The sequence below is a fragment of the Gigantopelta aegis genome, chromosome 4 (assembly GCF_016097555.1).
Source record: "Gigantopelta aegis isolate Gae_Host chromosome 4, Gae_host_genome, whole genome shotgun sequence".
NCBI lineage: Eukaryota > Metazoa > Mollusca > Gastropoda > Neomphalida > Peltospiridae > Gigantopelta > Gigantopelta aegis.
The window spans coordinates 3,509,598-3,522,015 of record NC_054702.1 but is presented as its reverse complement, the minus strand read 5'-3'; the positions used below and the strand labels follow the sequence as shown (position 1 = coordinate 3,522,015).

At 37.6% G+C, this 12,418-nt stretch overlaps 1 protein-coding gene across 1 annotated transcript in view; it reads left to right on the top strand.

Moving 5' to 3' along the window:
* LOC121372065 (ATP-dependent RNA helicase DHX33-like) overlaps positions 1 to 12,418 on the top strand; it is a 57,040-nt gene that overhangs the window by 18,961 nt on the left and 25,661 nt on the right. The window contains exons 10-16 of the mRNA XM_041498322.1: positions 1,311 to 1,482; positions 2,343 to 2,440; positions 4,833 to 5,006; positions 6,923 to 7,013; positions 7,908 to 7,973; positions 11,458 to 11,546; positions 12,068 to 12,134. Of these exons, the coding sequence (XP_041354256.1) occupies positions 1,311 to 1,482; positions 2,343 to 2,440; positions 4,833 to 5,006; positions 6,923 to 7,013; positions 7,908 to 7,973; positions 11,458 to 11,546; positions 12,068 to 12,134 (757 nt within the window). The remainder of the gene's footprint in view (positions 1 to 1,310; positions 1,483 to 2,342; positions 2,441 to 4,832; positions 5,007 to 6,922; positions 7,014 to 7,907; positions 7,974 to 11,457; positions 11,547 to 12,067; positions 12,135 to 12,418) is intronic.

The window sequence follows — 12,418 nt, the reverse complement described above, 5'->3', positions numbered from 1 at the left end:
TGAACCGTTGTTGGGCCTGGTAAGGGACATGTATTGGTTTAACAGTTATAACTTAGGAGATATGAACCGTTGTTGGGCCTGGTAAGGGACATGTATTGGTTTAACAGTTATAGCCCTCGAACGTAGGAGATATGAACCGTTGTTGGGCCTGGTAAGGGACATGTATTGGTTTAACAGTTATAGCCCTTGAACTTAGGAGATATGAACTGTTGTTGGGCCTGGTAAGGGACGTGTATTGGTTTAACAGTTATAGCCCTTGAACGTAGGAGATATGAACCGTTGTTGGGCCTGGTAAGGGACATGTATTGGTTTAACAGTTATAGCCCTTGAACGTAGGAGATATGAACCGTTGTTGGGCCTGGTAAGGGACATGTATTGGTTTAACAGTTATAGCCCTTGAACGTAGGAGATATGAACCGTTGTTGCGTCTGGTAAGGGACATGTATTGGTTTAACAGTTATAGCCCTCGAACGTAGGAGATAAGAACCGTTGTTGGGCCTGGTAAGGGACATGTATTGGTTTAACAGTTATAACTTAGGAGATATGAACCGTTGTTGGGCCTGGTAAGAACATGTATTGGTTTAACAGTTATAGCCCTTGAACGTACAAGATATGAACTGTTGTTGGGCCTGGTAAGGGACATGTATTGGTTTAACAGTTATAGCCCTTGAACGTAGGAGATATGAACCGTTGTTGGGCCTGGTAAGGGACATGTATTGGTTTAACAGTTATAGCCCTCGAACGTAGGAGATATGAACCGTTGTTGGGCCTGGTAAGGGACATGTATTGGTTTAACAGTTATAACTTAGGAGATATGAACCGTTGTTGGGCCTGGTAAGAACATGTATTGGTTTAACAGTTATAGCCCTTGAACGTACAAGATATGAACTGTTGTTGGGCCTGGTAAGGGACATGTATTGGTTTAACAGTTATAGCCCTTGAACGTAGGAGATATGAACCGTTGTTGGGCCTGGTAAGGGACATGTATTGGTTTAACAGTTATAGCCCTCGAACGTAGGAGATATGAACCGTTGTTGGGCCTGGTAAGGGACATGTATTGGTTTAACAGTTATAGACCTCGAACTTAGGCGATATGAACCATTCTTGGGCCTGGTAAGGGACATGTATTGGTTTAACAGTTATAGCCCTTGAACGTACGAGATATGAACTGTTGTTGGGCCTGGTAAGGGACATGTATTGGTTTAACAGTTATAGCCCTTGAACGTAGGAGATATGAACCGTTGTTGGGCCTGGTAAGGGACATGTATTGGTTTAACAGTTCTCTCAGAATGCTTGTTTTGTTGTTTCAGGAAAGATGTGCTTATTTTCCTCACTGGTCAGGAGGAGATAGAATCTGCCGTTCTGTCGATCCGTGACCTTGCCAGGGACACCCACAACGATCTCCCGCCCATGGTTGTCTGCCCCTTGTATGCGGCCCTACCGTCATATTTGCAACTAAGAGTTTTTGAGCCAACACCAAAGGTAAATGAAAACTATGCTTATACAACATTTTTATTAAGCTCATTTGGGCAATTTAATTTGTTTTAAATTAATTTGTAGTTTTTACTAATTTCCTGAACACTATTTATGTTAACCATGCAGGGCTCACCCTGCCCGTTGCCAAATTAGCCACATGCTTATTTTTATAAAAAGTGGCTACAACATTTACTATTTGGCCAACAAAATATTGCTTAAATTAACCACATTTTAATCGTTTTCAAGGAAATGAACTAAATATCTGGAAATTGGCTAAAGTGACATTTTCCAGTGTGAGCTCTGGGTGCGGCAGGATGTAACTCAGTGCTAGACCACTTGTCTGAGGTGGGGGCAGGATTTAGTTCAGTCGGTTGAGTGCTCACTTGAGGTGCTTCCATCGCAGAATTGAACCACCTCGGTGGATCCAGTCAACTGATTGGTTTTTTCTCATTCCAACCAGTGCACCACAACTGGTCAAAGGCCATGGTATGTGCTTTCCTGTCTGCGGGAAAGTGTATATAAAAGATCCTTTACTACATTAGGAAAAATGTAGCAGGTTTCCTATGATGACTATGTGTCAGAATTACCAAATGTTAGTAGCCGATGACTAATTAATCAATGTGCTCTAGTGGTTTCGTTAAACAAAACCAACTGTGTCTAAGGAGTGATGGGTCATAGGATCGATCTGCCTCAGTAGATTCCGGTGTTTTCTCTTCAAACCAGTTCCCATAGTTGAAACACCAAAATCTGGTACATACAGTCCTGTCTGTGGGAAAGTACATTTACAAGATTTGGAAGCAGATTGTATTGATGGGTTGTTAAACATTCCATTACTTTACATAATGGCACAGTATTCATGTTTGCAGGGTTCGAGAAAAGTTATTGTATCGACAAACATTGCTGAAACCTCAATCACCATTCCTGGCATACGGTTTGTCATCGACAGTGGCGTGGTGAAAGCAAAGTACGTACACGGTTTAATATGTACAGCTCTTAAAATTACACTTTCGTGAGATTCTCGAAATAATCTTGTACTGACATATCACATAAACATATCTTTTATTTTAGTTATTAGTATTAATGTATTTGTCTGTTTTTAGTCTTGTTGCACTCAGTTATTTTATTCCCCTGAGGAACTTTAAAAGTTTTTAAACAAAATGGGATTTAAAGATAATTTTTAAAACAAATTTAAAATATTGTTTAAAGGGACACACCCTAGTTACGGCTAATTGTTAACCATTACAGCGTTGTTTTTCACTATTAAACCCATTTTTTCACAAATAAAATTGCACTTTACTTACCGTTTATTATTTAGAATATACATTTCCATTCACCTGAAGTGTTTTTTGGTAATCCTGGTGTTTGTAATACCACAAAATGCATTTTTCGTATTTCTGAAAAACGGACGCATGTTTGAGTAAAAACCGTTGAGCAGACAAGGTCTAATCTATTTTTAGACGGGATATTTCCATTTCAATGTCACAGACGTTGGTATACCACGTGACCGTTATCATTTTGGTTCGGTTTGTTTTCTCGTGCACGGTTCGCACAATGAACATCCGATTTGTTGTTGTTCATTTGTGAGATTTTTCTTCACAGTTCGTGAACATTTTCAGTAACAATAAAGTTCAGACAAGTAAGTATCTCAATACAAAACGTTACAAACCCTTAAAACCAATAATTTTGCTAAGTCCTACGATATCTGGAGAGGGGATACAACCAGGACAGAACAGTTGGAACATGTCCAGGAGAGGTGAAAAAAACGCACCACAAGTCTGTGAAATTTGTCGTGACGTAGGCATTGTTGTGCTTCGAGCGACATCTACCGGTGACATCAGAATATAAACTTTCAAAATTATTTCAAGCAATTGGGACATGGGGATTCCCATGGTATTTATCGATATAAAACCTGCTTTTTCACTCCATTTGATAAAAACCTGATCTAAGTGTGTTACGGGTTTGTAGATTAACCAAATTATAATTTATTTTCGCTGGATGGAACTAGGGTGTGCGGCTTTAAAGGTTTCATGTGTCATTGACATGTAAACACCAACTAAAGTGATAAAAAAAAGTGATTGTGACAAAACAAAATTCTGTGGTGGTGATGAAGTGAGATTCCATTTTAACAAATAAAGATTCAGTTGCAATACAATCTAACCAAGGCTGTATTTTAGCAAAAACATTATATCTATATCTTTTGGAATTACAGTGAAACCCCTCAATACCGGACATCCATGGGTCCAAGTAAAATGTCCAGTTTTCAGAGGTGTCCGGTTTTCAGGGGTCTGCCTGGACGGAAATACCTTCCGTTCTCCATAAAATAGGGAAAGTGTTAAAGTGTTTTAAAACAAGAACAACAAGAATATGTTGAAAAATGGTGCATTTATGAGCATTTAGAAAAATAAAAACATCCATGGGAGTAATATTGAATAAAAAATACATTAAAAAGTCCACAAATTGTCAATCAATCGATAAATCAGCCTACGTTGAGAAACGTATCCATCGATGTCTGTTGTCTTTCACATCTGTGTTTAACAATGGTTGCCTGCGTTAAAATTTCTAATTCCTGTACATGCAATAGGAAACGTTCATCTTTCTGTATTGCAAAGTCCTTTAAAATCTGAAGCATGTTCAACACGTCAGGATAGCTGAGATCGTTTCCCGGAACAGATACATCTCGTAACTTAATAAAGACATCTAACACAAACCCGAACTCCACTAATGTTAACCATAATTACAACACAATCAATGTGTTTACAGTAGTTAACTCCATACCAAAGCTTGCGATCAGTCCTTTTAATTGTTTATTGTCAAGTTGCTAATCTTGCCTGCTGAGCGGTACCTGTACTGTATGCAGCGGTGATTACACTGATAACAGCGATCTCGAGCATGCGTATATTGCACTAGGCATCTGTGTTCACAGACAGGTGGGCGCCATATTGATTGGTATTGGTTTGATCGTCCGGTTTTCAGGGGTAGGATTTACACTAAGTTGACACATTGGGACCGAATTGTTTGTCCGGTGTTCAGTTTAGAGGGGTTTCCGGTTTAGAGGGGTAAAATATAGTGTTAAAATATATGTAAATCACGGGACCGCGGAAAACGTCCGGTTTTGAGGGATTCCGATTTAGAGGGGTCCGGTGTTGAGGGTTTCACTGTACTACATTTTAATTGTCTTAAAATTGTAAGTTTTCTTTTTCTTTTCTTTTCTGCCTTAAAATTGTACGGGTTTTTGTTTTGTTTATATTTAACAAAAAAAAAATTCAAAATGTTGCTTAAGATGAAAAAGGTTTTGAAAGACTGACTTTCAAACCAATCGGGACAAAATTGCTTTGAAAAGCACACTTCAATTTCAGGGTGTTTAATCCAGGCAGTGGACTAGATTTGTTGAAAGTAGTCCGTGTGTCTCGTGCTCAGGCCACGCAGAGAATGGGTAGAGCGGGTCGTGAGGCTCCCGGAGCATGCTACTGTCTGTACACGGAGGAGGAACACGACGCGTTCAGAGCCAACACTCTACCAGAGATACTACGGTACACTAGAACAGCATCTCTTATAACACATTCAGCCAACACTCTACCAGAGATACTACGGTACACTAGAACAGCATCTCTTATAACACATTCAGGCAACACTCTACCAGAGATACCACGGTACACTAGAACAGCATCTCTTATAACACATTCAGCCAACACTCTATCAGAGGTACCACGGTACACTAGAACAGCATCTCTTATAACACATTCAGCCAACACTCTATCAGAGATACCACGGTACACTAGAACAGCATCTCTTATAACACATTCAGCCAACACTCTACCAGAGATACCACGGTACACTAGAACAGCATCTCTTATAACACATTCAGCCAACACTCTACCAGAGATACCACGGTACACTAGAACAGCATCTCTTATAACACATTCAGCCAACACTCTACCAGAGATACCACGGTACACTAGAACAGCATCTCTTATAACACATTCAGCCAACACTCTACCAGAGATACCACGGTACACTAGAACAGCATCTCTTATAACACATTCAGCCAACACTACCAGAGATACCACGGTACACTAGAACAGCATCTCTTATAACACATTCAGCCAACACTCTACCAGAGATACCACGGTACACTAGAACAGCATCTCTTATAACACATTCAGCCAACACTCTACCAGAGATACTACGGTACACTAGAACAGCATCTCTTATAACACATTCAGGCAACACTCTACCAGAGATACCATGGTACACTAGAACAGCATCTCTTATAACACATTCAGCCAACACTCTACCAGAGATACCACGGTACACTAGAACAGCATCTCTTATAACACATTCAGCCAACACTCTACCAGAGATACCACGGTACACTAGAACAGCATCTCTTATAACACATTCAGCCAACACTCTACCAGAGATACCACGGTACACTAGAACAGCATCTCTTATAACACATTCAGCCAACACTCTATCAGAGGTACCACGGTACACTAGAACAGCATCTCTTATAACACATTCAGCCAACACTCTACCAGAGATACCACGGTACACTAGAACAGCATCTCTTATAACACATTCAGCCAACACTCTATCAGAGGTACCACGGTACACTAGAACAGCATCTCTTATAACACATTCAGCCAACACTCTACCAGAGGTACCACGGTACACTAGAACAGCATCTCTTATAACACATTCAGCCAACACTCTACCAGAGATACTACGTACACTAGAACAGCATCTCTTATAACACATTCAGCCAACACTCTACCAGAGGTACCACGGTACACTAGAACAGCATCTCTTATAACACATTCAGCCAACACTCTACCAGAGGTACCACGGTAGACTAGAACAGCATCTCTTATAACATATTCAGCCAACACTCTATCAGAGGTACCACGGTACACTAGAACAGCATCTCTTATAACACATTCAGCCAACACTCTATCAGAGATACTACGTACACTAGAACAGCATCTGTTATAACACATTCAGGGGCTAGTCACAATTATCAGCTTTTTTACATGTCTTTGTTTTATTTTATCAATAACCCCCAAAATTGCAGGTGTACTATGATCTTAAAAGAACAATTTGAAGTGCAGAAGATAAAAAACGGTGATATCGTCATATTATTGGCACTTTACAATTATTATGCGAAGAATTGAATGGATGACAATTTTTGTGGCAATAATTGCTAGAAGGTACCATATGCTGGTATGTTTTTTAAAAAAGTTTAAAATAGGATGGAAGTTTTGTTGTCATTTTATGTTTTGTTTTGTTTTTTAAAGGGAATAATAAAGATTTTATGTACAAATTCAGATGTTTGTAACTTTTATTTCTAATTTTAGATTTTATTCATCTTTGATTTCTAGTTCCAATATTCATGTACCGGTTTTGACATTTTCTAGTTTCTAATGCAGTTTTATCTGTTTATTTGCAGGTGTAATTTGTCTAGTATTGTACTACAGCTTCTGGCATTGGGGATTACCGACATTGTCAACTTTGATTTCATGGACAAACCTTCAGTTGAGGTAAACAAAAACGAAGACAAAGTAAGCAAGTTGCTATGATTGAAGTACTAGAAGGCTATAATTAGTTTTTAATAAATTTTTACAGCCCAGTTGGAAGAGGGGAACAGTAAAAGGCTTGTTTATTTTGTTGATGTAGTGTAATAAACGAGTTACCAGTTATTATAAAATTTATGTCCCAAGTGAAATAAATTTCATTTGTCATGAGCTTTAGCAAGTGACAAGTGAAAATTATTTCACAAGGGACATAAATTTGATAATAACTGGTACCGAGTTTTTTGTTATTCTATTTATTACCCCAGCTATTTGGTTGGGTTTTTTTTAAAGCCTTTATTTTCGATATAGCCTACATCGGCTATACGTCCATGTATATAGAAACCACATAAACTACTTTACTGTTCTGGGTATTGCTTTAACTTTGTAATTTATTCACGGTTCACAGATAATTTTCAAAACCCAAAGTTCTATATATTCTGTAAAATAAAATCTATAATGAATTGCATTAAACTACCATTTTAACACTGAAACCATAAAGACATAAACGCAAACACTTTAAACTATGTGACATCATTGTGTGTGCTTTGCCAAATTGTGATGACGTCATATTTAGTACCAACAAGATGATTGGTTTGTTGACATCAAATCGTCCAATAGTAGTGTACGTTAACAATGCAGAAATTATGATTTTTATTTTCCCCGTTATGAGTGCCTGCTGAGGTAATAAAAAGAAATACAAAATGTTTAAATTATAAATCTCTGAGCAACCTATGTTTTTCTCTAGATCAACAAATCTCAGCTTGTATCATGTTACCATAAATGCTTATTGTAGTTTTTCACTAGATCAATAAAATCTCAACTTGGATGATGTTCCCTTAAATGCCTATTTTTGCTTTCCAGTCAATTGTGAATGCTCTGGACCAGCTGCACCGTCTTGGAGCTGTTGAAAAAACTGATAAAATTAAGGTACAGAAAGAGGAAATCCGTTTTAAACTAATTCGGTGGGAGCTGTTTAATAAGAAAATTGTTTTAGGAAAGAAAGGATTGTTTAAATACACCCCAGTACATTGTTTAATCAGTGGTTAATTGTCATTTTGTAACATTGAATTTGTAGAACCTTTGATGGACTTGAAAGGGTATAACTTTAATTTTCAAGATCTGAATAATAAAAACATTCCCTCAATCCTCCTCACATGCTGTTGAGTTTATGGGTTGTATTTTCTGTAACACATTTCAGAAGTTTTAGACAATATTTCATTGTATACACCTTAATCTTTAAAATCTTTAAAAACTGCAGCACATTTTTATTTGTCTGTACTTTTTAATGAACATTACAGCATTGACCCTCCCCCAACCCCTTTGTCTGGAAAGACTTTTTAAGGAACATTACAGCATTGACCCTCCCCCAACCCCTTTGTCTGGAAATACTTTTTAAGGAACATTACAGCATTGACCCTCCCCCAACCCCTTTGTCTGGAAAGACTTTTTAAGGAACATTACAGCATTGACCCTCCCCCAACCCCTTTGTCTGGAAAGACTTTTTAAGGAACATTACAGCATTGACCCTCCCCCAACCCCTTTGTCTGGAAAGACTTTTTAAGGAACATTACAGCATTGACCCTCCCCCAACCCCTTTGTCTGGAAAGACTTTTTAAGGAACATTACAGCATTGACCCTCCCCCAACCCCTTTGTCTGGAAAGACTTTTTAAGGAACATTACAGCATTGACCCTCCCCCAACCCCTTTGTCTGGAAAGACTTTTTAAGGAACATTACAGCATTGACCCTCCCCCAACCCCTTTGTCTGGAAAGACTTTTTAAGGAACATTACAGCATTGACCCTCCCCCAACCCCTTTGTCTGGAAAGACTTTTTAAGGAAACATGTTGGAAGGCAGGGCTTTTAGAATTTTGTTTAAATCCACTAGCCCTGGGATCAGTGATCTTTAAATTGTACTAGCCACGATTAAAAATTCACTAGCCCAACTTTACTTTAAGTTAATACAATTTTACTAAATAGTAGTAATAATCAGATATGTCACCTAAAGAGGGAGATAAATCTTAAAAACACTAACATTGAGGGGTGGGGTGGGGGCAGGATATTCATATCTACAAAATAAACTTAACTGCAAAATTTGACAAAATATTTTCACTATCCATCGGGCATGGCAATATTAGTTATTTACTAGCCCAACATTGAATATCACTAGCCATGAGTGTGGGGCTACCATAATCTACAATCCCTGGGGAAGGACTCTGTGGCAGGCTTCCTTGAATGTTTAATAAGCTTGTGTTAAAGTGCTGTGCCAGATGTATGATGTATTGAGCTATATCAATCAAGATATTATTTAATATGATTAGAAAATTATAAAAAAAAAAAGTAAAAAAATTATATACCGGTATATTTTCCATTTAAAAATATTCCCCTGAAAAACAGAACCAGCTGAATTCGTTTCGGGAATTTCCGTAAGATTTGATCAGTGACGTCACGAAGGGAACTCCTTTCGATAGTCGGCGCCATTGTTCATTGCTTCTTTTGTGTTTATTATGGTTAAACGGCGTGTTGTTGGCGGCTGTAGCAATACAAAAGCCGATAAATTTAGTCTTCACGGATTTCCTAGTAATGTTGCTGTGAGAAAGCTGTGTGTGAATTTGATTAAAACAACGTGGAAATACTGGACAAGAAGAAAATGCCGGAGACCGTTGCGACAGCAGACACTTTAGTTTCGATTCGTCCGAACTGGTTTGTCGGCTTAAGCGAGATATGGGAGTACCATGTGTTATGGCTTTTAAAAAAAGATGCCGTACCAACAATTTTTCTGCGACACAAAACAAATGACAACAAGCCGACGCCATCCACACCGAAACGACCTTGGGGTGCATATCGTCAATGTCCCAAATTGCGTTATGCTTTCAACTCCGGTCAGTTTGTTTTCTCATGCACGGTTCGTGCAATCATCAAGATCCGATTTGTTGTCGTTTGCATCTCGTTCATTTGTGAGATTTTTCTTTACAGTTCGAGAACATTAAAACAATAAAGTACAGACAAGTAAGTATCTATATCCTAGTCCGTCCCATCCTACAAAAATGTAGGTTTTTTTTGTAAAAACAGAAGAAAAAAAGAAGCTAATTTTGTATGCATCTTAGAAAACAATCGGCTCAGAAATAAATGACTTGTAAATTCCATAGTATGAAAAAAGGCGTTCCCTGTAAAACAGACTATAAATACATTAAATTAATTTTACTATACCTCCCACAGAGAAAACCTTTTTTCATACTATGGAATGTGCTGTAAGTTATTTATTTCTGAGCAGACTCTCTTCACAATTGCACACAAAAAAATAGTATTGTTTTGTTATTTCCAAAACACTTTTACTTCTTTTTTTTACATCAAACTAAACTGAAATTATTCGCACAAAAAAAACATCTTCATAGATGGATGGGACGGGCTAAAAGTCGTTTGTGTTTATTTTTTAAAATTAAAATAAGTTATTTATTTCTGAGCAGACTGTTTTCACAACTGCACACAAAAAATAGTATTGTTTTGTTATTTCCAAAACACTTTTACTTCTTTTTTTTTACGTCAAACTAAACTGAAATTATTCACAAAAAAATCCCATCTTCATAGAGGGATGGGACGGACTAAAAGTCGTTTTTGCTTATTTCTTAAAATTACCGATATCGGGTCCATTTGACTGTAGAATTCAAGAGTTATTTATCGTCTTTTCTACTACATCACAAGTATTAGAACATACAGTGTAGCAAAATAATTCGCACGAAAAGCTAAAGAACAAAACAAGAATAAAAGTTGTAAATTAGTGGTAAGCAGTCTCCACGACCATTTTCAGCGTCATCTGTCAGGCCGGTGGTTCGTTGGAAGATGTTCCAGGTTCAAACTGATAAGGCATTATTTGTTGTGTTGCACAAATATTAGTCCAGTCGTCATTACTACACTATGCATCATCGAAAGAAGAATCGCATGATCAAGCTTAGCAGTCGCTGTCGGTCCCACTTTCGCTTGCGCTGGAAGTCCTCTCGTGGTAGGTTTCTGTGAAGCGCGTTCCCTTCGTGACGTCACGGCTATTTACAGGCAAATGTTTTTACCGAGAATTTTACTCTGTCGTTTCCGGCAGTGTTCTACGGGAGTGATGTTTTAATACTTTTATGGGGCATTTTCGTAATTATTGATTTACATATCGGTGTAAAATATTATTGCAATGAATTAAGAAAACATTTAATTGTGGAATTTGAAATTTTAGTGTATGGTCTGGCACAGCACTTTAAGTCTTGGATTAATCATGGGCTTGGTTGTATTTTGAACAGATATATTAGGTAGATTACAAATCGGCACAATAACAAGTTTTTAATTTATTTGTTGATATTGCAAAATGTAATTTGATCAGCTTTATTCTTCTTTGAGAGAACCGGAAATGGTATGTTCTTTATCTTTCAGCTAACACCAACTGGCAAGAAAATGGCTGCATTTCCTCTTGATCCAAGATTGTCAAAGACAATTTTGGTTTCAAAAGACTTCCATTGTAGGTATGTAGCTGTAGTCATAAATCTGAGGTTTTATCTTAAGAAAGATGTTTTTGATCGATGAAATGTGGTGGAATCCAGAATTGTTTTAAACTGTTTAAGTGGTACACATTTTTTTAGACATAATCTGTAATAGTTGTAATTTTACAGCCCTATACATTATATTTTATTAGTAACTATTGGATTTTTGCATTCATTAATATATTTACATACGGTAATAGTTTTATGTACAGCTCAGATCACGTTTGACTTTCATGGCAATTTACCTAGTTTTGACAGAGTTGTGGCCCTTGAACTTAGAAGACTTGAAAATTTGTTGTCCAGACTCTTTTGTTTCGCAATGCTTCAAGAGAATGAGCTGTAATTGTGTATCGCTTTATCATGTACCTGTACCTTTTTTTTTTGAGTTATGCCCCTTGAACTTAGGAGATAAAAAAATTAGTTGGGCTCTGTTTTATATTACTTTATCAATACTCTCAGAATACTTGTGTATATTACTATTGGTCATTAACGTTGTATTGCAGCGAGGAGATTTTGAGTATCGTGTCCATGCTGTCTGTTGAGTCGGTATTCTTTACTCCGCAGAATAAGGTAAGCTATTTTATTTTCACATCATCAGCCTAATAGTGAAAAATCAAATCTATTTCGACGAGTAAACGAAAATGTCTACTTGAGTTTCATGTTTTGTTAGGAGATATATTGGTGTATAGTATATTGACATTTCACTTCCCTGCTGAGCCATTCAGACTCACTCTGGGTGGGAGACGGAATTCAGGATGCGACCCCAGTACCTACCTGTCTTAGATATAATGGCTTAACAACAGTACCAGTCCTTGGTAACAGAAAATATTAAAACTGAAAGATCTCAAGGCAGT